At 50.9% G+C, this 27,146-nt stretch overlaps 2 protein-coding genes and 1 long non-coding RNA gene across 3 annotated transcripts in view; 2 read left to right on the top strand and 1 right to left on the bottom strand.

Annotated features, from left to right (window-relative positions):
- Etfb (electron transfer flavoprotein subunit beta) overlaps positions 1 to 11,422 on the top strand; it is a 14,250-nt gene extending 2,828 nt beyond the window's left edge. Inside the window, exons 2-6 of the mRNA XM_052760936.1 lie at positions 6,200 to 6,358; positions 6,656 to 6,814; positions 8,561 to 8,623; positions 10,184 to 10,342; positions 11,209 to 11,422. Coding sequence (XP_052616896.1) covers positions 6,200 to 6,358; positions 6,656 to 6,814; positions 8,561 to 8,623; positions 10,184 to 10,342; positions 11,209 to 11,379 — 711 coding nt within the window. The 3' untranslated portion in view covers positions 11,380 to 11,422. The remainder of the gene's footprint in view (positions 1 to 6,199; positions 6,359 to 6,655; positions 6,815 to 8,560; positions 8,624 to 10,183; positions 10,343 to 11,208) is intronic.
- Positions 10,229 to 27,146, top strand: part of Vsig10l (V-set and immunoglobulin domain containing 10 like) — a 19,049-nt gene continuing 2,131 nt past the window's right edge. The window contains exons 1-10 of the mRNA XM_052760933.1: positions 10,229 to 10,342; positions 20,507 to 20,642; positions 20,730 to 21,548; positions 22,146 to 22,439; positions 22,559 to 22,843; positions 23,759 to 24,013; positions 24,772 to 25,050; positions 25,161 to 25,457; positions 26,050 to 26,163; positions 26,356 to 26,510. Of these exons, the coding sequence (XP_052616893.1) occupies positions 20,603 to 20,642; positions 20,730 to 21,548; positions 22,146 to 22,439; positions 22,559 to 22,843; positions 23,759 to 24,013; positions 24,772 to 25,050; positions 25,161 to 25,457; positions 26,050 to 26,163; positions 26,356 to 26,510 (2,538 nt within the window). The 5' untranslated portion in view covers positions 10,229 to 10,342; positions 20,507 to 20,602. The remainder of the gene's footprint in view (positions 10,343 to 20,506; positions 20,643 to 20,729; positions 21,549 to 22,145; positions 22,440 to 22,558; positions 22,844 to 23,758; positions 24,014 to 24,771; positions 25,051 to 25,160; positions 25,458 to 26,049; positions 26,164 to 26,355; positions 26,511 to 27,146) is intronic.
- On the bottom strand, positions 18,927 to 22,192 carry LOC128124532 (uncharacterized). The gene is made up of 2 exons (XR_008222897.1): positions 21,454 to 22,192; positions 18,927 to 20,410 (listed from the first exon to the last, which is right to left on the bottom strand). It is a non-coding gene; the product is annotated as an uncharacterized LOC128124532 (long non-coding RNA).

Below are 27,146 nucleotides of genomic sequence, written 5' to 3'. Positions count from 1 at the left end.
ACTCTGCTGTCGTCAGGGTCAGTGGCACTTCCCTCCCACACTGTGCAGGGCTTCGAACTTCATATCGAGCGCCTGCTGGTACTCCCTTAAAGCAAGTCAGTGAGTGAGTCAGACCTTGCTAGCTAACTGATCACTTGGGCCAGCCTTAGGCACCATTCTTTCTCCTAACTCCCAGCCTCCCGTGGACTGTCATTTCTCAACCCCAGCCCTAATACACTGTTGTTTCCTTTCCAGCCCCAGGATCCAGGCCCTAGCCCATTGGCTCCTGTTTCACCTGAACCCTAGCTCCAGCCTGCCCCCTGGATCTTGGGCTCTCCCCTCCAGCCCTTTCTCATCCAGCCTTGGGGATTTCCTACATGCAGGACTGACCCTGTCTTGCCCTTCTCAGTAGTGTTCTGTGGCTCCCCAGCACTCTCAATACAAAGTCCCACTTTCTTGGACTGGTTTTGGGGACCCTTGGCTATTTGGTGCAGTCACCGATACCCCTCCTGGGGCTCTCCCTTGCCACTTCTGGTCTTGTTCTACAATCCCTTTCCATAGTATATTGTGGTCCTCTGTTTACCCCAGTGTGCCACCTGCACCTCCATTTTCAGATTGGCAACTCCTTGCCAGCTGGACCAGGCCTGCCTCACCTCTGTTCCCAGCATCACCCGGTCTCATAATGTTTGCTCAGAGATCACCTTCTCTGAGGCCTTCTGTGATCCCTTGCTGAAAACCACAGTTTTCAGAGGCCCTACCCCCTCCATACTCCTACCATGTAACAAGTGTCCTTTTCTTGTTGCCATTCTGGAATTTGAAATGTGCTGGGGGAAAGAGTGTCTGATGTGTTCACAGTGGGAACAGTCTCAGGCTGCACGCATGCCATCAGAATGGTTCATCTCACTGATAAAATGTCCCTTAAAAATTATTTTTGTTTTATGAGTAAGAATGTTTGCCTGTAAATATGCTATGTGCAGTATTTAGATGCACTGCTCTTAGAGGCCAGGAAAGGGCATCTGATCCCCTAGAACTGAAATTACAGATCGTTGTGAGCCACCATGTGAGTGCTGGGAACTGATCCCCAGTCCTGTGCAAGAACAGCCATTGTTCTTAACCACTGAGCCCTCTCTCCAGTTCCAGGGAGAATGGTTCTTGCCTGGACTCCAAGACCAGCTGTCTGGGCCCACTCTTGCCTCTGTGATTTTGAGGAAGTTAATTAGCCACTCAGCCTTATTCTCCTCCTCTTGACAATGGTACTTATGGTAGTGCCTACTTTACAGGGGGTTAGTTAATTTTGATTGCATTTATTTAGTGTGTATGTGGGGGGTGTCATGCACATGCCACAGCACTACTGTGGATACCAGAAGCCAACTTCTCTTCCTCGACTGTGGGTCTCAGAGATCAAATTCAGGTTGTCAGCTTTGGCAGCAAGCACCCTTACCTACTGAACCATCGCAGTGGCTTACATGTGCCTTTTCAGCATATCCTACTGGCAAGTGCCAGCACTGTGGACTGTTGGGAGTTAGGTTAAATAGTCCTTGGAACAGTGCCTAGTATGCGGTGAGTGCTGTTAACTGTTCGACCTGTGAGTGATGGAAGTCTCTTTAGCAACTTCCTTAAAATATAGCCAGTGCTTGCAGAGACAGGGAGAAAGAGGGCATTAACAGGTATTTGGCAACTCCGTGATGTTTGGTTATGGCCAGGGACACATTTTCCATGAAGGTTAACCCTCTTTGAGTTATCCAGGAGAGGCTGGGTAATTTGAGGCCCAGAATAGAACCTTGTGGCCCAGGAAGCATGAGTCCGCCTGCGGAGTGGCTGCCCCACCCCTTTAGTGCTGGAGGAAACACTGGCTCCCTGCACCTTCCCTTCACTAGCCACACTTTCACCTCGCAGCCTCAGGCCCTGGTGTCGCCCCCAAGAGACCCTTTCGGTTTGCTGCCACTGAGCTCCCTTGTGGGAAGGTTCAGTGCTCTGTCCCCACGTTAGCCAGTCTATCTGTCAGTGATCTCCCATCAGGTGTTGTTGCTCTGTTGTCCTGTCCCCACTGGCGCCCTTTCCCATCAGGCTCCGTTAAGAAAAGTATGGCACCGACCCAAAGGGAAGTCTGTGCACTGTGTGAAGGGTCCAGGAAAGGCTGCCAGAAGCTGCATTTAGAAACCCTCTCTTTAAAAAAAAGTGTGTGTATACACATGCACAAGCAAGCATACATGTCTGTGCCCATGGGCCTAGGTCAGAGGACAATTGGATGGAGTCACTTCTCTCCTTTCACCGTGTAGATCCTAGAGATCAAAGTCAGGCTTGCCAGCAGGCCCCTTCCCCCGCCTGAGCCCTCTCACTGGACCTCTTGTTTCCTTTGTGTTTATCTTTATTGTTTTTGTTTTCATGTGCCCCAAGCTGGCCTTGAACTCCTGATTCTTCTGCCTCTACCTCACAAATACTGGGATTATAGGTGTGTACCCCTGCACTCTGCTCATAGAAACCCCCTTGCCCTGTAATCCCATCTGCCCAGGAAGCCTCCTCGTGAACCCTGAAAGTTCAAGGCCAGCCCGGGCTACAGTGAATCCAAGGCATTCTGAGCAGTGTAGTAAGACCCTGTCTCAGAATCAAAGTGGGGAGCGTATTGCTGGTGATGTAGTTCAATGGCCCGGTGTTTACCTAGAACACAGCAAGCTCTGGTTGTGTCTCTTAAAGGGAATAAGATAGTTTATTCTAGAGCCATTTTGAGTGACCATGGCCCAGAAACACAGATTAAGGTTACTCGGATTACATCTTCCGGTGTGGAGGCCGTTTCATAAAGTTTTCGTAGTTTTTCAGAACGAAGTCATAGATCAAGGCAACACCAGAGAGGTAGGTTCATTGAGATGGAAGAAGCTCTCCTGTAAGCCTAAGATGCTACATGATGGCATACTTAGCCTTTGGATTGGCGGAAGCTAGTGGTCTGCTAAGTTAATAGATTCCAAAGGTTTTTATCTATTAGTCCCAAGATGTTAGTTCAGACAAAGGACTGCAAGACCAGCTAGACGTAGCTCAAGGTCAGGTAATTAGCCTCTGGACCTGCAACATTCCAATCTCTCCATAGTCCTGATATTCTAATCAGTCAAGATCTGCAGACAGCTTATTTTCAGGAGCTTTCTTCAAAAAACAAAACCCTCTCTTGGATGTAGTAGCAATAGACACAGTTGCTAACTCCATAGAGCCTCCTGCTTCCAAGGCAGTCTTGAGTTAGACTCCCTCACCTCCCCCACCCCCATTCCCACTTCCTCCCTGGGTGATCTCGGGTCAGCACTGGGTTTCTCCTGCCTCAGTTGCTCCAATGTGGCAATGACAGTGACCAAGTTAGGACAAACTACAAGAATCCAGGCTGCTAAAGCAAATTAGAGCCCTGGGGCAGGGCTGCCTGCATGGGGCAAAGCTTAGAATGCTGAATCATCTGAACCCGTATCTAAAATACAAGCAAGAGAGGGTTGGAGATGCCACCCAGTAGTGGGGTGCTTACTGTCATGCTGGCTGAACCCTCGGTTCTGCCAGACAAAGGAAAAATACAACAGTACTGTAGATGTATCAGGACAGCCAGTGTTTTCCAGCTTCATCCTTCCAAGTAGCTGGAAACATGCCGGGCATCTTCAAAGGTGTCCGTTGAGCAGGTGAGCTGGCAGGTTTCCTTGGCCCCTTTGTCCTAGGGTGGCCCAGTGAGGTCAGCCCTGGGCCTTCCCCGACTTAACCAGCACAGACTTTTCCTAGGGAGGGAGTTTCCTCCCTGTCTTTAAAGAGGAAACTCATATATTACTTTTTTTTTTCTTTTTTTTTTTTTTTTCTTTTTTCGAGACAGGGTTTCTCTGTGTAGCTTTGCGCCTTTCCTGGAACTCACTTGGTAGCCCAGGCTGGCCTCGAACTCACAGAGATCTGCCTGGCTCTGCCTCCCGAGTGCTGGGATTAAAGGTGTGCACCACCACCGCCCGGCTACTTTTTTTTTTTTTTAAGATAGGATCTCATGTAGCCCAAGTTGGTCTCAAACTCTATGTAGCCAAAGCTGACCTTGATCTTCAGATTCTTCTGTTTCCTACCTCCTCCTAAATTCTGAGATTACAGACCCATGTCACCATGCTTGATTGACCTGGGGCTGAGGGTGGAGCCCAGGGCTTCTTGCATGGCAAGCAAGCACTCTGCAAACTAGGCTATATCCCCAGGCCTATCTTGAATTTTATTTTTTTTGTTTGTTTTTTTGAGAAAGTGTTTCTCTGTGTAGCTTTGCACCTTTCCTAGAACTCACTCTGTAGCCCAGGCTGGCCTCGAACTTACAGAGAACAGCCTGCCTCTGCCTCCCGAGTGCTGGGATTAAGGGTGTGTGCCACCACCACCCGGCTTGAATTTGATTTTTAAGGCAAAGATTTTTGTTTTTTTCCTTGCTGGTGTGTCGAAGTGCATGAGGAGGTTCTAGGGCCTTAGCTGTGACCTCCTAAGGCCGTTCTCAGTGGTTTGTTGACCAGCATTTGCTTCACAGATAGTGATGTATAGAATAATTCAAAGCCAGGGCCATTAACCCAGCATTCATGAGGATCATAACTAGGGCTGGCCTGGGCCACAGAGCAAGTTCAAGACCAGTATGGGCAAATTTGTAAGACTCTATCTCAACATAAAAAGAGATACTGCAATGTAGCTAACTGGTAGAATGCCTGTCTAGAATCCTCCAGTGAGGGGCTGGGGTCGTGCCTCAGAGGCAGAGCTTGTGCTAGAATCCCCAGTGAGGATCTGGGGGTGTGGCCCAGTGGTGGCACCGCTGCCTAAAATCCTCCAGTGAGGAGCTGGGGTCGTGCCTCAGTGGTAGAATCCCCACTAAAATCCCCCAGTCAGGGGTTGGGGGTGTGGCTCAGTGAGAGAATCCCACCTAGAATCCCTCCAGTGACAGTCTGAGGGTGTGGCTCAGAGATAGAGCCCCTGCCTTGCACGCCTTTGGAAGGCCATTGGTGCCTATCATAAAAGTCATACTCCTGGCCTCTCTACCATGAAGCCACCCTGCTCTACACTGGCCACACTGGCTTCTTTTGACTCTACCTACTCTCCCAGCTCCTTTCTACATCAGGGTCTTAATTCCTGCTGTAAACTTCCCTGGAATACTGTTCCTCACACTTCACCTGGTCAACCTCAGTCCTCTTTCCCATCTTAGTCTACGGGCCACTAGCCCATTAAGCTCTTCCTTAACAGCTTTTTCAGGCCCCTGTTCCCTTCCCTCCACAGCTTCAGAAACTCCTGGACATCATCAGGTGGTACCTCAGGGGCTGCCAGACTGTGATCCCTTCAACCAGGCGTTGCAGCTCAAAGCCTGCTTCCTCCTATGCGGATGGGGGTGATGAGAGCTGGTCTCCGAGCTAGATTATTGCATGAGACTAGGTGCAGTGGCTCAGAGCAGGTGACGTCATTTGGGGTGGGTGGCAGTATCGGGTGCAGCCAGTGACACACACCTGTAATCCTGGCGCTAGAGGTGAAGCAAGTGAAGTTGTCCTTCGATCTCTGTGTGCATCCCATGACACACATGAAGGCACACACAAACACACAACAGCATTAGGATTTTTATTTTTAATTACATGTATATGTGTGTTTATATGTGAGTACAGTACATGCAGCAGCCAGAAGGGGGCGTCAGATCCCCTAGTTGGAGTTACAAGCAGTTGTGGTGCCCCAGTGCTCTGGAAGAGCAGCAAGTGTTTAAAAATACACAAATTTAATAAACCAGGTCTCCTCTGGGCCTCTAAAGGGGGCGCTCTCCCCACGTCCGGAGTTTAGGTCTGTGAAACTGAATTTGGCTGCTTGTTTTGAGCTGACCTCACTTCACAGCTGACCTCGGGCTCCTGAACCTCTTGCCTCAGCCACTCTAGTGTTGTGATTTCCTGGGGCTGAAGCATACAAACTTTCTCCCATAAATATACACATTTGTATACACACACACACACACACACACACACGCCAAGAGTAGAGACAGAGTCCACACAACCATGACAAATGGCCCTGCTGCTTAGTAAAATCTGAATGAGAGATGAGAGGGTGCCTGGCATCATCTGTGAGTTCTAAATGGCATGGGTTAGAACCCATGACCGTAGCGAGACAAGGTGGTCTTGGCCCTTTGTGGACCTCTGCTGTCCCGTCTAGCTGTGCAAGGTCAGCACTAAGACCCTGGCCTTAAGCCCCTCCCTGATGCTTGTCTTCCCTGTCTGCCACACAGATCCGGGTAAAGCCTGACAAGTCTGGAGTGGTCACCGATGGCGTGAAGCACTCCATGAACCCTTTCTGTGAGATTGCGGTGGAGGAGGCTGTGCGGCTGAAAGAGAAGAAGCTGGTGAAGGAGGTCATCGCTGTCAGCTGTGGCCCCTCACAGTGCCAGGTGCTTGGGGACCCTGAGTGTGAGCAAGGAGGCTGGGACCTCAACTCCTAGGTCTGAGGGAAGAGGATTGAAGTCTGACGCCTCGGTCTGAGGGAGAAAGCTATCTGAACCCCTGGGTCTGAAGGAGGAGGGCTGGGGCCTGGACCCTGGGTCTGAGGGAGAAAGCTATCTGAACCCCTGGGTCTGAAGGAGGAGGGCTGGGGCCTGGACCCTGGGTCTGAGGGAGGAGCCTGAGCCTGGGGTATTTGATCACGATCGTGATGAAAGATGTCTCGTTAACTGCTCCGCCTTCTTCAGGAGACCATCCGTACTGCTCTAGCCATGGGTGCAGACAGAGGCATCCACGTGGAGGTGCCGGTGGCACAGGCAGAAAGCTTAGGCCCCTTGCAGGTGGCCCGGGTCCTCGCCAAGCTGGCCGAGAAGGAGAAGGTGGACCTTTTGTTCCTGGGCAAGCAGGTTGGTGTGCCAGTCCTTCCCTTGCCCACTCCTCACCCTTCTTAGGGTGGGTGTAAGACCACAGGGCAGTAGGCTCAGGCCTGGCAGTTGACACAACCCCGGGGGTCAAGCAGCCCAGGACCCTGCCATCTCCACTGACAGAGCTGCAACACAGGCTGCTGTGAGTGTCAGAAAGATGCTTCTGGCCACGTTTGGAGTTCAGCAAGCTTTGGTTGGATGGGTGAGACAGAGACCTGGCCCAAGCCAGGGGCAGTATAGGGCCAGTAACAGGTTAAGAATATGCTGAGTCTGGCTTGATAACTGTCTGTGTTAGGAGTGCAAATAACCAAAGTACATGCTGAAGGAAGAGTCAGACACTTGGTGTATGAAGGGCTGAGACATCGGGGAGATGTGGGTAGGAATTCAGGAGACTGGCCTAGCCTTGAAACAGACTTGAGTGTGTTAGGGAGCCACAGCCGATCTGTGAGCAGGAGAGGGAGAGGATCTCCTCTGGGGCCAGGATGAATGGTCTGGAGTTTGGAGAAGGTGGACCAAGGTGATGACTGGGCTGTACTGGGGCTCACTGAGGTAGTCTTGCCACTGTTTGACCTGTCTGCTCTGGAGACCCGGGGACACTGCCCTTCCTGTGGGAGCTGCCTTTTTCACAAAGGCTGGAGAGACGGCTCAGCAGTTACGAGCACTGGCTGCTCATCCAGAGGTCCTGAGTTCAATTCCCAACAACCATGTGGTGGCTCACAACTCTCTACAGTGGGATCTTATGCCCTCTTCGGGTATAAAGTCATCCATGCAGATAAAGAACTCATGTACATAAAATAAATAAATCTTTAAAAAAATAATACACTTCATGGTGTCACAGGAGGAGGGCAGAAGAGGTGTATGGGAAGAGCCGCAGGCAGAGGGGAGGAGAGAGATAAAGGGATTAGGGATGGGTGCTGAGAAGGTGGGAGATCAATGAGCCATAGAGGCAGAGGATACAGGAAGCCTGGGAGACAGCTGGGCTCCTAGGGATGGGGGAAGGAGCTCCAGGAAACCGGGCCAGCCTTGGGGAGAGAGTATGGGTGCTGGTCATGTGGGTCCTGCCAGCACTGTGAAAATCAGATAATAGAAGACATTACCAAAGCCCAGGAGTCACAGCAGCATTCCGTAAATTGAGGCCAAGTGCTGAATCGGAGAACAAACCAAAGAGACAGGGCCTCATGGGGTTGGGGTCCAGGTATCATTGGTACCAGGTGTTGGCAGCCTGGCATTTAGCAGCTGCAGGAACACCAAGACTTCATGTTCCAGCTTGAGTCCTGTGCCCACCCCTGAACCAATCAGTGGAGTAAGGAGGGGAGAGTGGGTGGAATACTTTTCCTGACTTTGCTCTTGTTCCTTCCGGTTTCTGCTGTGTCTGCCACAGATCCTGGCTGCCTTGTAAGTTAGGTGAATGGATGACTACACAGGGGTCTCCACATCCCTGCATAAGTGACTGCTTATTCCCTTGGTCCTAGGGAGGAAATCATTCTAGACCAGCAATCAGCAATCTATGGCTCCAGGCAACATCTGTTTTGCCCATAAAGTTTTATTGGTTTACCCACACATGTCCACATGCATATCTCCTGTAGCTAGAGTGCTATGTGACCTGCTGGAACAGCTTGCAAAGCCTAAGTATCCTGACCTACTGAGCACTGTTATTGATAAGAAGTCTAAGTGAGCTGGCACCATCCCAGCCATTATCACAAAGTCCTCCCTCTCCCTCCCTACTAGGCCATCGATGATGACTGTAACCAGACAGGTCAGATGACAGCTGGACTTCTGGACTGGCCGCAGGTGAGGCTGGGGTAAGGAGCACCTGACCTCATCCTCCTAGCTCAGCTCCTCCCTGGGACCTTTGCACCTGCTGTTTTCCCGTTTGCTCCTGGCTCCCTCAGTGCTCTGCTTCAGGTCGCTGCTCAAAGGGATCTTTCTTGCCTACACCGAATGAATCACTGCTGTGAAGAGACACGTTTACCAGTTACTCGACTGTCCTGGTTTTTAGAACAGCTTTACTGAGAAACCAGGGACCCACAGTAAGCTGTGCACACTTAAAGTGTGTGATTGTGATGAGAGACCCTGTCTCAAAAAATAAGGTAGAGGGCTGTCGAGATGGCTCCATGGATAAAGGTGTTTGCCACCATGCCTGCTGACATGATGGGAGAAAACCAGCTCCCCCAAGTTGTACACACACACACACACACACACACACACACACACACACACACACACACTAAGTAAACACACAAATAAATAAATAAGTGTAAAATTTAAGAATAATAAGATGAAGCATGACTGAGGAAGACACCAATTGTTGTCCTCTGGACTCCACATGCACCTGTACACCCACACATTTGCAAAAATGCACAAAGTTCACTCAGCCTGACACATTTTGACACAGGGTCTACGCGTTGCCAGAGTCATGAGAGTGCACCTCAGATGTCAAGTTTTCAGTTTAAACTAAGTAGGACATCGTGAGACAGCTCAGCAGATAAAGGCTCTTGCTAGCAAGTCTGACTGCCTGAGTTCGAACCCACTGTGAGACCCTTGTTCTCCCTCCACCTCTTGAGTGCTGTGATGACAGGCGTGCACCAGCAGCCCTAGTTTATGCGGTGCTGGGGATGGAACACAAGGCTTTGTGCATACTAGACAAGCACTGTACCAGCTGAGCTACGTCCCAGCCTCCAAGTTCCTGCTTCTACAGCAGAATTGAGAGCCTGGTTCAGGTTCTTTAACTGGTATTGAGGGCTGGAGAGATGGCTCATCAGTTAAGAGCATGTTTCCCAGTATCCATGTCAGGCAGCTCACTGCCTGTGACTCCAGTTCCAGGAGCTCCAGCACCCTCTCTTAGCCACTGTGGACATGCATACACACACACACACACACACACACACACACACACACACACACACACACACACACACACACATGATGTAATAAAAATGATAAATGTAGCTAGTGTTAAAATAGCAGGGTAAGGGCAGTGTGCACGTGTGTGCCAGTGTCTACAGAGGCCAGAAGAGGGCATCAGAACACTGGAGTTACAGTTACAGGCAGTCGTCAGCCCCCGACATGCATGCTGGGAAGCAAACCCAGGACCGCTGCAGGAGCAGCAAGCGCTTTTAACCACCAAGCCGCCTCTCCAACCCCATTGCCACGTTTGAATGAAGAAGTGAGGATAAGCCCCCACCAAAGTTTGCTCACTGTGGGTCACCCCTGGTTTTACGTATCACAGGGACGCTTGCCTTCTGCTCTCATCCACTCATACACTTCTCTGTGCGTGTGCTCAGCGGTAGAGCCCAAGGCCAGCTCAGTGCCTGTTTTGAATTGGCTTTTCTCCGATGCCGTCTCCTCCAGGGCACATTCGCCTCTCAGGTGACGCTGGAGGGAGACAAGATCAAAGTGGAACGGGAAATCGATGGGGGTCTGGAGACCCTACGCCTGAAGCTGCCGTCTGTGGTGACTGCTGACCTGAGGCTCAATGAGCCTCGCTATGCCACACTACCCAACATCATGGTGAGTAGTTGGTGGCAAGCCACTGGGCCCTCCTGTGGGAAGGACGGGTGCATCCTCAGTGATTGGATGGCACAAGGGATATACCATCCGAAGGAGAGGGTCACCTGGCCATTTTGGATAGCAGTTCCCAGGCTCATCTCTGCCAGTGGTAAAGTTAATGGGCTAGTGTAATAACAGGAGAACCTGTCAGGGTCACAGCTGGTAGAAAGTCTCTGCAGACCCCAGAGGGGTTTCTTCCTGTCATCCTAGCCGGTGGGAGTTCACAAGACAATCCTGGACAAATTACAAGGCTTCATCCAGTCACCTTGGCTCATGAGGGAAGGCTCATGGTCATTTTTGCCAGTTGGAAGTCATTGTATAGGGCACCTTGGTGGGAGCTAAGGTCTCTTGGTCAAAAGGAAGTTGATCACAAATCTGCACAGCAAGCAGGATAAGTATTTTCAGTCAGCTTGACCAAAATGGTGTTGGGTGAGTCACCTTGGCCAATGTGGAAGGTTGAGTGTGTCACCTTGGCCAGTAGGAGGGTTCAGTGGGTCAAGTTAGCCAATGTGAGGCTTCAGTAGGTCAGCTCACTGCAATCTATGTACCATAGCCAAAAGGACACCTGTTCTCCCTGTGCTCTGTGAGAAGCTTAGGGTGGGTCACTAAGGGAGATCTTCTGCTGTAATTGAGCATCCCAGGGCATCCGAGCCTGTAGGGATAGACTATATCCGGTGTAGCTGTGAGAAATCACAGCCCTGGCCAGCAGGGAGGTCCTGAGGGATTCTGGGAACACATATGACTCTGTGCATGCACCACTCACCAGCAGGAGGTAGGGTTAGGACAAGGCTTGGTAAGCCCCATGGGCCACTGATTCCTGTGTGCAGAAAGCCAAGAAGAAGAAGATTGAAGTGATCAAGCCTGGAGACCTGGGTGTGGACCTGACCTCCAAGGTCTCTGTGATCAGTGTGGAGGAGCCCCCTCAACGCTTAGCAGGAGTTAAGGTGGAGACCACAGAGGACCTTGTGGCTAAGCTGAAGGAGGTGGGGCGGATCTGAGACCCTCCCTGATACTCTGCAATAAAACTGTGCCTTTCCAAGACACTGCCTCTGTTTCCTCATTCTGTGGATGTCCATTGTTTGATTCACTCATCAAACATCTACCTAAATCTCCCATGTGACAGGCCCTGTGCAGGGTGAGGCTGAGGAGTGAGCCTTTGAGTCACATCCCGACCATTGACTTCACTGTAAAGGAACGGAAGCTGGCAGAAGCAACTGTAGTACAGGTTGATGAGGGCTGGGTGGGGAGGCACACTGGCCTTTGGGGTCTCATGTGAGATTTCTAGCCTGGCTGATGGGGTCAGAGAACCTTCCCAAAGATGGAGTCCAGATGAGTGCTGGAAGAATATCAGAGAGACAAGGGCTCCTAGCTCCAGAGGATTTGGGCAGTCTGCTGTCTGGGCAGACAGATCCCTACTGAGACTTGGCACCCAAAAAGGAATGAGGCTAGAGTCTTGTCTGCTGAGGGACACATAGGCCAAGAAGACTTGTGGGCTGGGCATGTCTTTCAGTGGCAGAGCACTTGCCTAGCATGCAAGAGACCAGCAATGGAGGAATCGAACCAAGTCAAACATGGTGGCTGTTGACCAGAATCCCAGCACCCGGGAGGCCGAGGCAGGAGGAATGCCATGAGTTTGAGGCCAATATGGGCCTCATAGTGCAAAAACAAAACAACAAACCAAATCCTTAGGTGAGATGAAGAGGTCAGGGCCCTACAGTCAGATACAGAGTCTCTGTCCTCACATTCATCCTTACCAAGCTGTCCCTGGCAGACCAGAGCACATGGGGACAGCACGGTGTCATAGTTAAGAGGATGGGTTCTGTGTCTCTAGGCCTAGAGTTCAGACCCCACCTCTGGCTGCTTTCTAGCTCCAGGGTCCTGAGGCAGATGTCCTTTGAGTCAAGGTTCCAGCTCATCAGGTGGGATTAGAATAGCAATAGCTTTGAATACAGGTTGCTTTTTATGGCATGACCAGTCAGTCACTCCGATATTTCATGGCTTAACCAGCATGAACCTTAGTCTGCTCATAAATCTGTAGTCTGACTGTGTGTGGCAGCCCTCCCTCCGCTGTAATCACCAAGCTGCCGGAACCCTTTATTTGTGTGTATATGTGTGTGTATGGCACGAAGGTGTGTGTCCGTGATTAGAGGTGCCTCTGGAAGCCAGAGACAAAGGATCCACTGGAGTTAGAGGTACAGGTGGCTATGAACCCCTGACAGGTGCTGGCCAGAGAACTTAGGTCCTCAGCAAGAGCAGGAAGTAACCACTCAGCCTCTGCCTTCTCTCCAAACCTAGAATATCTTTGATTTATTTTTTGAACATTCCATAGATGTATACGATCTATCTTGCCAGGCATGGTGGTGCAGGCATTAAATCCTAGCCCTGGGGAGGCAGAGGCCAAGACAGACAGATCTCTGTGAGTTCAAGGCCAGCCTGGTCTATATACCTAGTTCCAGAACAGCCAGAGCTACATAGTAAGACCCCATCTCCTCCAGTATGTCCCCATCCTATCTTCACATCCTCTTATTTTTTAATTATTTTTGTAACCCACTCATTATAATTAGTCCTGTCTGCTGTAATGTGTGGACTGATCTTGTTGGCTAATTCTTGTGCAGATAACCATAGCTACTAATTTCATGTACTTGCTCCCTCCTCCAGCTGTTAGATTCTTTCTAACAGGCAGATCTTATGGGAAGATACTTTTAAAAAGTGGTCTCACAAAATTGGAAGGGAAGATGGAGGAGCAGAGCTGTGCATGCGGTGGAGAATGACTAGAAAACTAGAGACATGGCCGTGAAGGGTATGGGAGCATGGCTGCAGCAGACAAGAACATATTATTACTGAATACCACTGGTCTTGGGCCAGCAGGCTGACCTGCAGCATGGGACCACTGTGTGTGGCAGCCTAGAGCTGATACAGAAGCATGTCGTTACTGAATATGGCCAGTCCTAGGCCCATGGGCTGGCCCACAGCATGAAGCCAATGCTGCTGCAGCCCATGCTGCTCACCCTGCTGGGTAGAGGAGATGGCAAGCTACAGCACCGACCACAGGTTGCAAGCACAAAGGTTGTACCCGATGAGCCACAGGGCAGCTGGCACCAAGGACAGGAAGGTGTGCAGTGGCCTGGAACTCTTAAGAATCCTATCCCCAGATGCCCTGTGAAGCCTCAAGATCACCCTGACTCTGGGCAGCAACAGGATATCTAAGACAATTCTCAGTGATAATCCAGTGTTTATAGTTCTTTAGAAACTAGAAACCTCGAACCAGACCATGACTCATTGCAATAAGTATTTGCATGTAAAGCCATTTGGGAGGAAAAATATATATATGTAGTTTTCAATGCCACTTCAGTAAACAAATGTGTGATGGAGAGGTGGGAAGATGGCTGAATGGATAGGCTTGTGTGCAGCAAGAGGTAGAACTAGAGACGAGACAGGTGTGAAAGTGTAGCTGCTGGTCAGGGGAGCATGTCATTACCAAGTAGGGCCCGGGGTGGTGTGCAGCAGGCTCTGGCCTCGAATGTGCTGCCCAGCCAGATGATCATCCTGGCTTGAACAAGGACAGGATGTTGGAGATGGAGAACAGTTCATTTTCTGGCTTGGACCTTCTTGAAAAACCTCCATGGTCCATGTGCTGCTGGAGGCCATGTTGGTGTCTGTGGTCTGTGTTGCTACCATGGTCATGTTGATGTGCATGTTCATGTTAGCACTGAATGCCATGTTGATGTTCATGGCCTGTGCTGCTGCCTGAGACCATGTTGATGTCAGTGACCCATGCTGCTGCCAAGGGCTATGTTGTTATCCGTGGTCCATGCTTCAGCCCTGTGGCTGTATTGAAGTCTGTGGTCAATGCTACCACTGGGGACCATGTTGAGGTCTGTGTTCCCTGTTGCTGCTGGAGGCCCTGTGGATGTCCATGATCTGTGTTACCACTGAAGGCCATGTGTATGAGGCCTGAGCATCATACTTTCTTTTGAGCCACCAACCAGCTCCCAAATCATGACATGGAGATTTATTAGTTATGAATGCTTGGCCTTAGCTTGTGCTCGTTTCTGGCTAGCTTTATTATTATTTTTTTTTAACTTAACCTGTTTCTTTTCACTTACATTTTGCCTTGGGGCTTTTTACCTTCTTTCTTTCTGTATATCTTACTTTGCTGCTACCTCTCTGTCTGTCTGTCTGGCAGCTGCCTGGATTCTGGCCCTGGGTGTGTCCCACTTTCTCCTCTCTTGAGCTAGATTTCTCCTCCTACTTATTCTCTCTGCCTGCCAGCCCTGCTTATTCCTCTCCCGCCTTGCTATTGGTTGTTCATCTTTTTATTAGACCAGTTATGTACCTTAGGCGAGGTGAAACAGCAACACATCTTTTCATAATTAAACAAATGTAGTATAAACAAATGTTTGCCCAGTTAAAGTAATATTCCACAACAGGCCTGTGCTGCTGCCAAGGGCCATGTTGATGTCTGTGGTCTATGCTGTCGCCAGAAACCATGTGGAAGTCCATGATCCGTGCTACTGCTGACTGTAAAGGGCAAAAGCTTCTATTGCAGTGGTATTAATGACTGCAGACTCACAGTTGAGAATGAGAGACATGAAGGCCTCTGTGACAACCCCCTTCCCTTCAAAAAGAAACAGTCTAGACAGGAAGCCATTGGACAGAGCCCTTAAACTTGTGATAGGGATGCTGGAGTGTAGCTCTTCACAGTTGATGGCTGGTGGGGTGGGGTGGGGAAGGACTCAATTTTCATTAAGGGGCTGGCAACTCGGAGTTTGACCGTGCTTCAATGAGTATAGGGCAACACAAATTGGACTTGGTGTATTTTTTTTTCCTTTTTCTTCTTTCTTTCTCTTCTTTTTTTGGGGGAGGCCACAAGTTGGGGATGGACCTGGGAAGACTGGAAAGTGAGTGTGGTCAGGATACATTGTGTAAAATTCCCAAATAATCAACAAAAATATTATGTTGGAAAAAAACTCACTTCATCTCAGCACTTTGACCAGTTATGAATCTCTGCATTAACTGCTGTTCGTTGCAGAAAGGCTTCTCTGGCCAAGTGAGAGCAACACTAACCTATGCCAAATCCTCTTTTTAAAATAGATTTATTACTGGTGTAGTAGTGCACACCTTTAATCCCAGCACTCGGGAGACAGAGTGGATCTCTGTGATTTTGCGGCCAGCCTGGTCTACATGTTGAGTTCCAGGATAGCCAGGGCTACAGAGACCCTGTCTTAAAAAGACGTTTGATTACTTTGTTAGGATTCCAGCCACTCCTCCAGCTATATGACCGCACATGCACAGTTCATTAGCGAGGGTCTTACATCCTACGTAATCCATGCGCTTCGTGATTGCAGACGCAGCTCAGGCATGCAATTTGCGCATGCGTGGTGTAGCTCCATCAGCCCACATGCACATGTGCAGGGAAGGGAATCCTTAAAAAGCCAGTCACAGACTCCTCCCCTCTCTTCTGCTCTCTCCTCGCCCCCCCCCCCCCCTTGCCCTTCTCCTCACATGTCTTTCCAACAGGCCTGGCCATGCTCCCCCCCCCCCCCCCCCCGCCCCCAATAAAGCTCTGATACTGGGTTTTGTCGTGCCTCATGACCTTTCTTGCACGGTAACAGCGCCACTTATTTAAAAGCAACATACTTATCTTTAAATTTGATGTGTATGTGTGTGTCTGTGTGCCACATACATGCATGCAGTTACCACAGGCTAGAAGAGAACACTGGATTCCCTGGAACTGGAGTTACAGATGGTTGTGAGCTACCATGTGGGTACTGGGAATTGAACCATGGTCCTCTGAAAAAGCAGCAAGTGCTCTTAACCTCTGATCCATCTCTCCATTCCCACCTAACCCTCTTTGTGGAGTCAGGGTCTTCCTATATAAGCCAGGCTTGCTTCAGACTCAAGTTCCTCCAACCTCAGTCTCTTCTAATGCTGAGGTTATAGGCATGCAGTGAAATAAATGCTTGGCAGGCTGGAGCTCTTGACCCAAGCTAGCAGTTGCCTAGGGCCTCAGCCAAGGCTGTGGGCCAACAGCCAAGACTCCTCCCCAAGGGGCTGCTCCAGAGGTTGCACAGCAATAGCAGCTGTGTTACAAGGATTGTTTTGCCACACAGCAAAGTGCGCTGGAACAAGTCTGAAAGTGGTCTGGGAACTTCCTCTGAGTCCTCTGGGCACAGCTATCACGGAACTTATTAGATCTGAGGATGGAGTAGAAGCCCTACTCTCCCTTTCCTTTTTCTCTTACCTCCTTTATTTATATTATTGTTGGTGGTGAGATAGGGCCTTGGTATTATAACGAATTCCCTCCTCCTGCCTTGAGGAGATTTCTATCAGGGTCCAGAACAGATGCTACAAGCGGCTAAGGATTCTAATCTGAGGGATATCAAATGAATCTAAGCACATTGAGTTCTTTAGTCCACTCACTTGATTCTTCTAGGTCAATTCTATCTACAGTTTCAGCTCTGTCCTTCCATTCAGCTCCTCTCTGTGCCCAGTTTTCCTGTCCTCATAGTTTTAGTGAGCTCCTATGCTTTTGACCTGATCTTTGTCCTCTGTTCCTTTGCCCTCCATCTATATCCTTCCTGGCTCCCTACCCCTGGCCCTGATAAACTCTACAAGAGATCTGCTTTACCCTCTACAGAACCTCTGTCTTCCTCTCTTCTCTCTGGCCAGCGGTTCTGTGTCTGCCTCTGGAATTCCGCTCCAGTCCTTACTGCACCTGGTTATGCAAAAAGCACTACTGTCCTCAGTCAGTCTCTCTGCCATGCCCCTAGGCAAGGAAGGGGATGGATGGTATGAGCTTCATTTGCACAAGAAATAAAGCTATGCATCTAGCAGCCTGCTTGTCTCCTAGGCTGTGGGAGGGGGAGTTAGTTACCTAGAAGTTAAGCAGGTCTGTGAAGCTTAGCTGTTTGCCAAATGGTCTATAGTATTTCGGCACACAAGAATTTCATAGCAAAAGACAGCTGAAATATTAAAAACTGGATAACACCAAATATTCCATAATAAATGGCTTGCCTTTTGACAGACCCTTGGCTAGTCAAAGTATAGCTTTAATACACAGCTGAATCTCTATAATATATTCTTGCGGCTCACAAGAGTATTATCCCAGGCTGACCTGAAACTTGGTGTGTAGCCCAGGCTTGTCCTCTGCCTCCTAAGTGTTGGAATTTCAGGTGTGTGCTACCAAGCCAGCTCCATGTGTTTATCTGTTTGGGGTTAGTTCTGGGGATTGAACTCAAGAGTCTTACACTTGCTAGGAATAGCCATGCCCCAGCCCCTCACTGGGAGATTCTAGGAAGTGACTCTACCACTGAGCCACACCCCCAGCTCCTCAATAGTGGGTTCTAGGCAGGGTTCTACTTCTGAGCCATACACATAGCCCTTCAAGCAGTTCATGCTAGACCAGCACTATATTACCCAATCACATCCCAGCCCTCTCTTTGAGTGTTTCACTAAATTGCCCACCCTGGCCTGTAGCACAGGCAGGCTTTGAACTTTTGAACTTGGAACAGGATGTCCTCTTGTCTCAGACTCTCAAGTGCTGGATGGAGTGACAGCTCCCCATGGAACTTAAATGGTCAAGTGAGAAGCACACAGCTAAAGCTTAAAAGCTAGCATCCACATATGACGGAAAACACAATGTTTGTCTTTCTGGGCTACCTCACTCAGGATGACTGTTTCCAGCTCCCTTCATTTACTTACTGTTAGGATTCTGCCCCCACTCCAGCTTCATGACTGCACATGCGCAGTACAGGAGCTAAGCAAGGGGTCTTGCATCTTACATCATCAGTGCACGCTGGTGATTACGTGTGCACGGCATGGTCATGCAATCAGCGCATGCGTGGTGTAGCTCCGTAAGCCCACCTGCGCATGTGCACGGGAATCCTTAGAGCCAGACACAGACTCCCCCTCCTCTCTGCTCTGCTCTCTCTTGCCACCCCCCTCTGCTCTCTGCACGTGCTTCTTCCCGCATGGTTCTTTTGCCCCCCCCCCACTTCCTCCTAATAAAGCTCTAATACTGGATTTTGTAATGGTTCGTGCCTCATGACCTTTCGGAACAGTAACCAGTGCCGCTTATCATTTTTAACACCTACAACTTTCATAATTTCATTTTTCTGAGCAGCTGAATTGTCTTCCAATATGTAAATGTATTTTCATTATCCATTTATCTAAATGGGATATGTATATCACACCCCTCCTCTTAATGCCCAAGGATCTGTTCAGAAGAGGGGGTGCAAAGACTGTAAGAGCAAAAAGTGGCAGATGACTCCAAAGAAGCAGCATCTTCCAGGCACAACAGGACTGATGCACATAGGAACCCCAAGAGACTGTGGACAGTATGCACAAAGACCTGTGCAAGTTCAAGCCAGGCAAAATCCCTGCATGGATAATAGGAAATGGACACAAATCCTTACCCCTAGCCAAGAAGCTATTTGAAATTGATAACTTGGAGAGGGAAAATCAGTCTTCTTCAATGGTACAACACTAGATATATCGACCATATCCCAGGACAGGCCCCATGGTCAAGCAGAGTCAGCCAACACAAAATGGACTCTGTGCTTTATTTTATTTTATTTTACTTTATATTATGAGAGAGAAAGAATATGAAGATGAGTGAGTAAGAAGGTTGGAAAAGATCTGGAAGGAGTTGGGGGACAGGAAAAGATATAAAAATATATTAAATTCTCAAAGAATAAATTAAAACATCATTATTATTATCATTAATTAATTAATTAATTAATTATTTTGATACAAGGTCTCTCTACTGTCCTGGAACTCCCTATGTAGACCAGGATAGCTTCGAACTCACTGAGATCTGCCTGCCTCTACGTCCCAAGTGCTGGGATTAAAGGCGTGTTCCACCATGCCCAACAAAACAATATTTTTTTTCAGTTTTCTGACATAGCAAAGAGCTGTATGTGATACATAGAGCATGCTCGGTGCCTCCCACCAGCATATGAGCACTATACTAAGTCTCATAGGTTCAGAACTGAGCAGAGGTCTAAAGCCTATCAAGGGGGATTAGGAAAGCTTTCTGAAGGACTAAGCAGTCTGACCAGCCTCTCCTCCTGGCTGTGTAACCTCCCACAGGAAATCTGACCTCTCTGCATCATCATCTCTTGGCCTGGCAAATGAGGACCAAACATCCTGCTCAGGACATTCAGAAGAAATCATCCTGATGATAACGCACAGATAGAATTTAGCATAGTTCCTGGCTAAACTTAAGTTGTCATTATTATTGTAGCTATTAATGAGGTGAGACCTGAAGGACCAGTTATGAGGCAGCCAGACTGGAGGGGGAAAGAGCATTCCAGGTAGAGGAAAAGAATGCTTGCAAAGGCTGGGAGGTGAGATGGCATCAGAAGGGCACCATATTCAGGGGGATAAGGGATGGAGTGCAGAGAAGTGGGTGGGTCCTGTGAGAATGTCTGCAGAGGATGCTGTGGAGCCAGGCAAAGCTGTCACATGGAGGGAAGGGTCAGCTGGCCAGGGAGGGGTCCTAACCAGAGTAGGAGATTGCAGGAAGCAGGTGGGGGATGTAGGTGAAGATGATAAGGTCTGAGCAGTAGGCACCAAGAGGAGAAAACGGCAGAGAAATCTAGGCGGCGCCAGAGATTGATGGCAGTGTCAGGGAGGAAGCCCGTGGGAGGGGTCCCCAGCCTTTGCACGGACAATGGAGCCACCCTAAAGTGCTGGTCAGAGGGGAGATGCTGAGTTTAGCAGGTGTTGGACAATGGAAATTGAGTTCTAGGTCTCAGGGGAGATGGTCTCGACAGAGACATCAACTGGAGACTTGATTCTGAGGACATCAGGGAGTCACAGAAGGGGCCAGGGTCAGAGAAGCTTCAGGTAAGACAGTGGAAAGCAAGAAACCTGAGCCAGGCAGGGAGTTCACAGGAAGGGCTCTGATTTCTTAGACACTCCTGAAGGAAGTCTTCCTGCATGGTGTCCACAGTTCCAGCTGAGAGTCCACCTTCCCCTGAGGGTGAGGAGTGGAGGATCATTCTAGGCCTCTCCATACATCTTCTGATGGACAAGAAGGGTGGGGTGGGTCACTTAGCCACTATATCATGCCAGGGGACCCTGGCACCTCCCACAGGTCTGTCTTCCTTCCCCACCCAGGAAGCTAAGCCACCATTCCTGCTGGACTTGTCAGACCTGGGACGATGCAAGCTGTGGATCTCGGTGTAGTGTCCTTTCCAGAGTGCGACCATCACCATGGGCCTCCCATCAGCTCTGCTGCTCTTCCTACTCCTGGGTAAGTTCCCTGTGCCACCCCCCCCCCCCCAGCAGCCTGCTCCTTAGCAGTCTCTCAATGCTGTCCCCTCCCTCCTCTCCTCTGCAGCATTCGGAGCAGGGCTCCTTGCCCTCCAGCCAACTTCTAGACCTCAGCGACCCTCTGTCTCCTCCTCAGACTCAGGGGGCTCTTCTCAGGGCTTTGTTTCAAAAGTCTCCAGCCAGCCCCCCAGCCAGAACTTTCCAGATCAGCCTCCAGGGTCAGAAGTCTCTGCTGGAATCCCTGATTCCAACTGGTTTCCTCAGGGGCTGAATTCAAGCCATGTTCCTGGGTCATTCTGGACCAATGTGTCTTCTGGGGGACAATATCTGAGCCCTGATGTCACCTTCTCTAAAATTCCTGCTTCCCAAGTGGCTTTTGATGGTTTCAATTCTCAAGATCCTGCTAAAGACCCCGGGCCTTCCTTCTCTGTTCAAGTCCCAGGCACCAAAGTACCCAGCAAGGCCCCAGGTTCAAAGCCACCTCTGAAGCATCACAATCTTGAACTTTCTGCCCAGAACCCTGAATCCAAAGTTTCTTTGGAGACTCACCAGGCTGCAAGTTTCCCCCAGCAGGTGGGGGGGCCCCTTGCTGTGCTAGTGGGAACCACCATCAAGCTCCCTCTGACTCCAGTCCCCAGCCCCAGGCCTCCTGCCCCTCTGGTGGTCTGGCGCCGGGGCTCCAAGGTACTGGCAGCTGGGGGCCTGGGGTCACAAGCTCCACTGATCAGTCTGGACCCCATGCATCAAGCCCGCTTGAGATTTGACCAGATTCGAGGGGGTCTGGAACTCACTTCTGCACGGCTGGATGATGCAGGCGTGTACACAGTTGAGGTCATCAGAGGAGGAGTCTCCCAACAGATTCGGGAGTTCACGGTGGGTGTATATGGTAAGTGGGCCCTGAGGTGCCGAGCACAAGCTGCAGAGCCTGCTCTCCTCACAGACATCTGGGCAAATCTGGCCGTGTAAATATGCTTCCTTCCCAGAGGAAAGAACCTGGGAGTGGGGATAGGAGCCAAGACAGGGAGCAGACCCCACCTTGTCTGAGGGAGGAGGCCTGAGGCCTGGACCCCTGGATCTAAGGGAGGAGGGCTGGAGGAAGAGACCTGCGGTCTGGAGTCCTGGGTCTGAAGGAGGATTGAAGTCTGGACCCCTGGGTCTCAGGGAAGAGGCCTGGGGTCTGAATCCATGGGACTGAGGGAATAAGATTGGGGTCTGGACCACTGGGTCTGAAAGAGGGCTGGAGTCTGGATTCCTGGGACTGATGGAATAGGTTTGGAGTTTGGACACCCAAGTCTGAGGCCTTCATCTCTAGATTGGAGGGAGGAGGACTGGGGTCTTTAATCTGAGGGAGGAGGGCTGACAGCTCCTGGTGCAGTTAGGGGAGCAAGGAAGGGCTGAGGAGGCAGAGACTTGGGTGGGGCACAGGGAGGGAGTTCTGGTGTATGGACTCTCCGACTCATCAGAGCCCATTCTGGATCTCCAGAGCCCTTACCCCAGTTGTCGGTACAGCCCAAGGCTCCAGAGACAGAGGAGGGGGCAGCCGAGCTGAGTCTGCACTGCGTAGGGTGGAATCCAGGTAGTGGGGAGCTAAGTTGGAGCAGAGACGGACGTGCCCTGGAGAGCCCAGACCCTGAAGGCGCAGAGCCACCTCGCATCCGCGCAGAACGGGACCAGCTGCTCATCTCACATCCGGTACGCAGCGACCACGCCCGGTACACCTGCCGTGTCCGCAGCCCCTTTGGCCACACCGAGGCTGCAGCTGACGTCAGTGTCTTCTGTGAGTGGGGGACGTGTCTCCAGTGAGGATTCGAGTCTTGAGTCCCGGGGGAGAAGTGGGCTCAGGGTCTGTGACTCCTTTACAGTTCCCCCTCCTCCTTGTCTCGCCCCCCACTTAAGACGGCCCGGATGCTCCGGTCATCAAGGTGTTCTCCGACCGCGATGCGGTTCCTGAGCTCTACGTTACTGCGGGCAGCAATGTCACCTTGCACTGCTCGGCCCCCTCGCGGCCGTCTGCGGACATTGCATGGAGTCTGGCAGACCCCACAGAGGCCGCAGTGCCTGCGGGGCCTCGCCTCCTGCTGCCGTCGGTGGGGCCAGGCCACGCCGGCGCTTACGCCTGCATCGCTGCGAACCCCCGCACCGGCCGCCGCAGGCGTTCGGTGCTCAACCTCACTGTGGCGGGTAAGAGCTGTGGGTCCATCCAGCAGGGAGAGCGGAAGCACGTGGAGGCCGGGGTGTCAGGGCAGGGAGGAGACAGCAATGAGAAGGGCAGAGTAGGAGGCGTGCCCTTCAGAGAGGGAGGATCCAACAAGGAGGAGCTGGGACAGTTACGGGTGGGCGCGGCTGCTGGAGAAGAAGCCGAGCTAGCAGAGAGGAATGGGGAATAGCTGCTGATGGGCGTGACTTCCAGGAAGGGGAGGAGCTAGCAAGCAGTTTCTGAGAAAACCTCAAGTAAGCGTGGCCACCAGGGAAAGAGTAAAGCTAGCCAGGAAGGTACAGGGACATTTGTGAATAAGGTGGGATAACCTGGAGAGGAGCGCCATCATCAGGGTAGAGCAGAAACGTAATGGTGGGACGGGACAAAGGGCTTGTGCAGCGGGAGGAGGAGAGACAACTTAGGTGAGCGTGGATGGTAGGAGGAGGGATATCTGAGAGTAGAACACCCACCAGTTGCTAATGGGTGGAACAAACAAAGTGGCACAAGGATACACGTGCTTAGGCCGGGGCCCACGGGTATGCAGGTTGCCGGTTGAAGGGGTGAGGATACCAAGGAGAAGGAGAAGAGCCAGCAGGAGGAGAGGGTGGGCGGTCCTGAGAGAGAATTCCCAATCCAGTGAGCAGCGAAGTTAAATGGCAGAGCTAGATTCGAAAGAGAAGGCTTGAGCTACCTAGGCTGGTAAGTAGGATCAGTGAAGGTTGAAGTTACCTGCAAAGGCAGAGGGAGGGAGTCACAAAGGGGTCAGTGCACGCGGGAGGGCGGAGCTATCGAGGAAAAGAGGCGGAGAGAAACCTAGAGAAGGAGTGGGGCATCCCGCATGGAGGTGGGACTGGAGAAGAAGAAAGGACTGAGGCTGGATGATCTCTCCTCCGTGGCAGATCTGCCCCCCGGGGCCCCACAATGCTCAGTGGAAGGGGGTCCCGCGGACCGGAGTCTCCGCTTTCGCTGCTCCTGGCCCGGTGGGGTCCCTGCCGCCTCTCTGCAGTTCCAGGGTCTCCCCGAAGGCGTCCGTTCAGGGCCGGTGCCATCTGCACTCGTGGTGGCTGTCCCCGCCCGCCCGGAGCTCAGCGGCGTCGCAGTCACCTGTTTGGCCCGCCACCTGGTGGCGACACGCACCTGCACGATCATCCCGGGTGAGAGGGGCTGGGCCTCCTTGCTATCTTTAAGCGAAGTGGGTGACTTTTTCTTTAGTCACTTTCTTTGGGAGTTGGGTCTCTCCTTCCATCATGTAAGTCTCAGGGATAGAACTCAGGTCGTCAGGCTTGCTGTCAATTGCCTTTATCTGCTAAGCCATTCCCTGAGACCTCAAACTTGACTTTTCTTTGAACCTGGAGGAGAAGCAAAGTTTTGTCCTGTACTTCAGGGTGGGAAGCCAGCAGGAACAGAGTGTTCCATCCCAAACCCCTGGGCTCAGAAAAGGGGCTGTCATCTTCTCAGGTGTCCAGAGAGAGAGAAAAGTAACGGATAGCTAACAATAATGAGTTTCCCAGCCTAGGATCCTGTGGTATGTGTTCAGTAAATGTATGCTGAAGAAGCTGGAGAGTGAATGAATGGGTGGGTGAGATGATACAATGGGAAAAGGCACTTGCCACCAAGCCTGGTGACCTGGGTTTGGTCCCCAGAACCCTAGTGGTGAATGGCTAGAACCAACTCCCAGCAATTGTTCTCTGATCTCTGCATACTTTCAGTAGTGGACACACACAATAGATAAAACAAACAAATAAATACATAAAAGAAAAACTCAAAAATGAATGAATAGGCAGACTGTGACCTCTGGTCACAGAGCGGGAGGGGACATTTGCCACCTTTTGCTTTAACAAAGGACATAGAACTTGGTTATTCACATTCAATAAGGTCTTGTTTCTCTTAACTGGGCTTCTTCCACCAACAGAAGCCCCCCAGGAAGTGCTGCTCCAGCCAGTAGTGGAGGAGACAGAACCAGGGGATGTGGTGGTAGCACTGGAGGTCACTGGCTGTCCCCCACCCTCAAGAGCATCCTGGGCCCGGGAAGGAAGGCCCTTGGCTTCAGGAGGTGGGGGTCGACTGCAGCTTAGTGAGGACGGCCGGAAGCTCCTCATCAGCAACTTCAACCTGGATTGGGACCTGGGGAACTACTCTGTGCTTTGCAGCAGCGCACTGGGCGCTGGAGGCAACCAGATCACCCTTGCTGGTGAGCTCCAGCCAAACCCAGACGTTCAGAAATCAGCCCTCCTCCCTCAGTTCCAGCCCTCCTCACTGTTTCCCGCCAGATTCTCAGTGTCGAGTGTCTTTCCTTTCCAGGGCCCTCCATTTCCTCGTGGAGGCTGCAGAGAGCCCAAGAAGCCGCAGTGCTCACCTGGGATGTGGAGCGAGGCACCCTGCTCACTGGTTTTCACATCCAGGCATGGACAGATGGCTCTGACCTGGATAGAGTCACCATGAGCAGGGACTGGGTCTCCCTGCTCGTTCTGGGGCCTCAGGAACGGTCAGCCATCGTGCCACTCCCTCCTCGGAACCCTGGGACCTGGACCTTTCGCATCTTGCCCATCTTGGGGTCTCTGCCAGGGACCCCATCTCAAAGCCGGGTCTACCAAGCGGGTAAGTTGGGCTGTGGTACCTTTTCCTGCCTTCCTCTCAACACCTGACCAGCCATTCTTCGGTTTTTACATCGACCCTCCACTTCTGTTAGTGTTGGGGGGCTCCTGTGACAATGTCCTACTACCTGGTTGGCTTGAAACAAGAAGCGTCTCTTCTCTCATGTCTCTTTTTAAATTTTATTTATTTGGCCGGGCGGTGGTGGCGCACGCCTTTAATCCCAGCACTTGGGAGGCAGAGTCAGGCGGATCTCTGTGAGTTCGAGGCCAGCCTGGGCTACCAAGCGAGTTCCAGGAGAGGCGCAAAGCTACACAGAGAAACCCTGTCTCGAAAAACCAAAAAAAAAAAAAAAAAAAAAAGAAAAAATTTTATTTATTTGATTGTTAGTTTATTTATGTACATGTGACATGATGTGTGTGTATAGAGTTCAGAGGAAACCCTGAGCGAGTTGGTTCTGTCCTTTTGCTGTGAGAGTCCCAGGGACTGAACTCGGATTTCATGGGTCTTCCTGAGAAGGATGAGTTGGGGGTACAGACAAACTTAAGTGCATCCCCGGATCCTGCTTCCTTGTCTCCCTTTGGTGTGTGTCTTCCAGATTCTGCCCTGAGTCCTGGAGCCATCGCTGGCATCGTCCTCGGCTCTCTGTTGGGCTTGGCGCTGCTGGCTGGCCTTCTTCTCCTGTGTATCTGCTGCCTGAGGCATTTCCCAGGTGAGTGAGGACCTAGGAAGAGGCAGCTGGGGCCAGCTTGGAGCTTTCCTAGGTCAAAGCTTAGGCATGGCAATCAATGCGCTCAATAACAGTCCCATCACCCTATCACCCTCCGGGACCAGCTTCCATTCCTACTGACCAGGGTGGCATGTTGGAGCAATCAATCATGTGTTTCCTGTCATCCTCTCACAGGAAGGACTTCTGTGAAAAAGCAGCACCCCCTGACCTTGCCTCCTGTGCTTACCCCGCCAGGAAAAAAGGTGCAGAATTTGACCCCAGTGCAGACCCCACGGCCACTGCCCATCAAAAGCCAGCTGCAGAGTCCTCATCCAGTCAAGGCCCAGCAAGTGAGTGCGGGTGTTGTTTCCTCCTGCCATGGGGGTCAAGTAGCTTCCTGGAAGAGGAGGATATTCTAATTCTAATGTTTTCTAATGTCTTTCTTCTAGTTTTTCTTCATGACTTACAAAGTGTCCTAGTTAGGGTTACTATTGCTGTGATGAAACACCATGACCAAAACAACATGGAGAGGGAAAGGTTTATTTGGCTTACACTTCCGCATCACAGTTCTTTGTCATAGGAAGTCAGGACAGCAACTTCCACAGGGCAGGAACCCGGAGGCAGGAGATGATGCAGCCGTCATGGAGGAGTGCTGCTTACTAGCTTGCTCAGCCTGCTTTCTTATAGAACCCAGTACTGCTAGCCCAGGGGTAGCCGAACCCACAATGGACTGGGCCTTCCCAGGTTAATCACTAATTAAGAATCTACCCTACAGACTTGCCTGCGGCCCCAGCTTATGGAAGCATTTTCTCAATCGAAGTCTCATCGCTCAGATGACTCTAGCCTGTTTCACACTGACATAAAACTAGCCAGCACACAAAGGTTGATAAAAATTGTTCCATTTATGTATTGTTTGATTGCTTGGCAACAGGGCCTGACTATGTATCCTAGGCTATATAACTGGAATCCTCCGACCTCTACCTCTT

This window comes from Peromyscus californicus, unplaced genomic scaffold (genome assembly GCF_007827085.1).
Source record: "Peromyscus californicus insignis strain IS unplaced genomic scaffold, ASM782708v3 Scaffold_4__1_contigs__length_199733344, whole genome shotgun sequence".
NCBI lineage: Eukaryota > Metazoa > Chordata > Mammalia > Rodentia > Cricetidae > Peromyscus > Peromyscus californicus.
The sequence above is the reverse complement of the archived record's forward strand: the minus strand, read 5'-3'. Positions and strand labels throughout refer to the sequence as shown.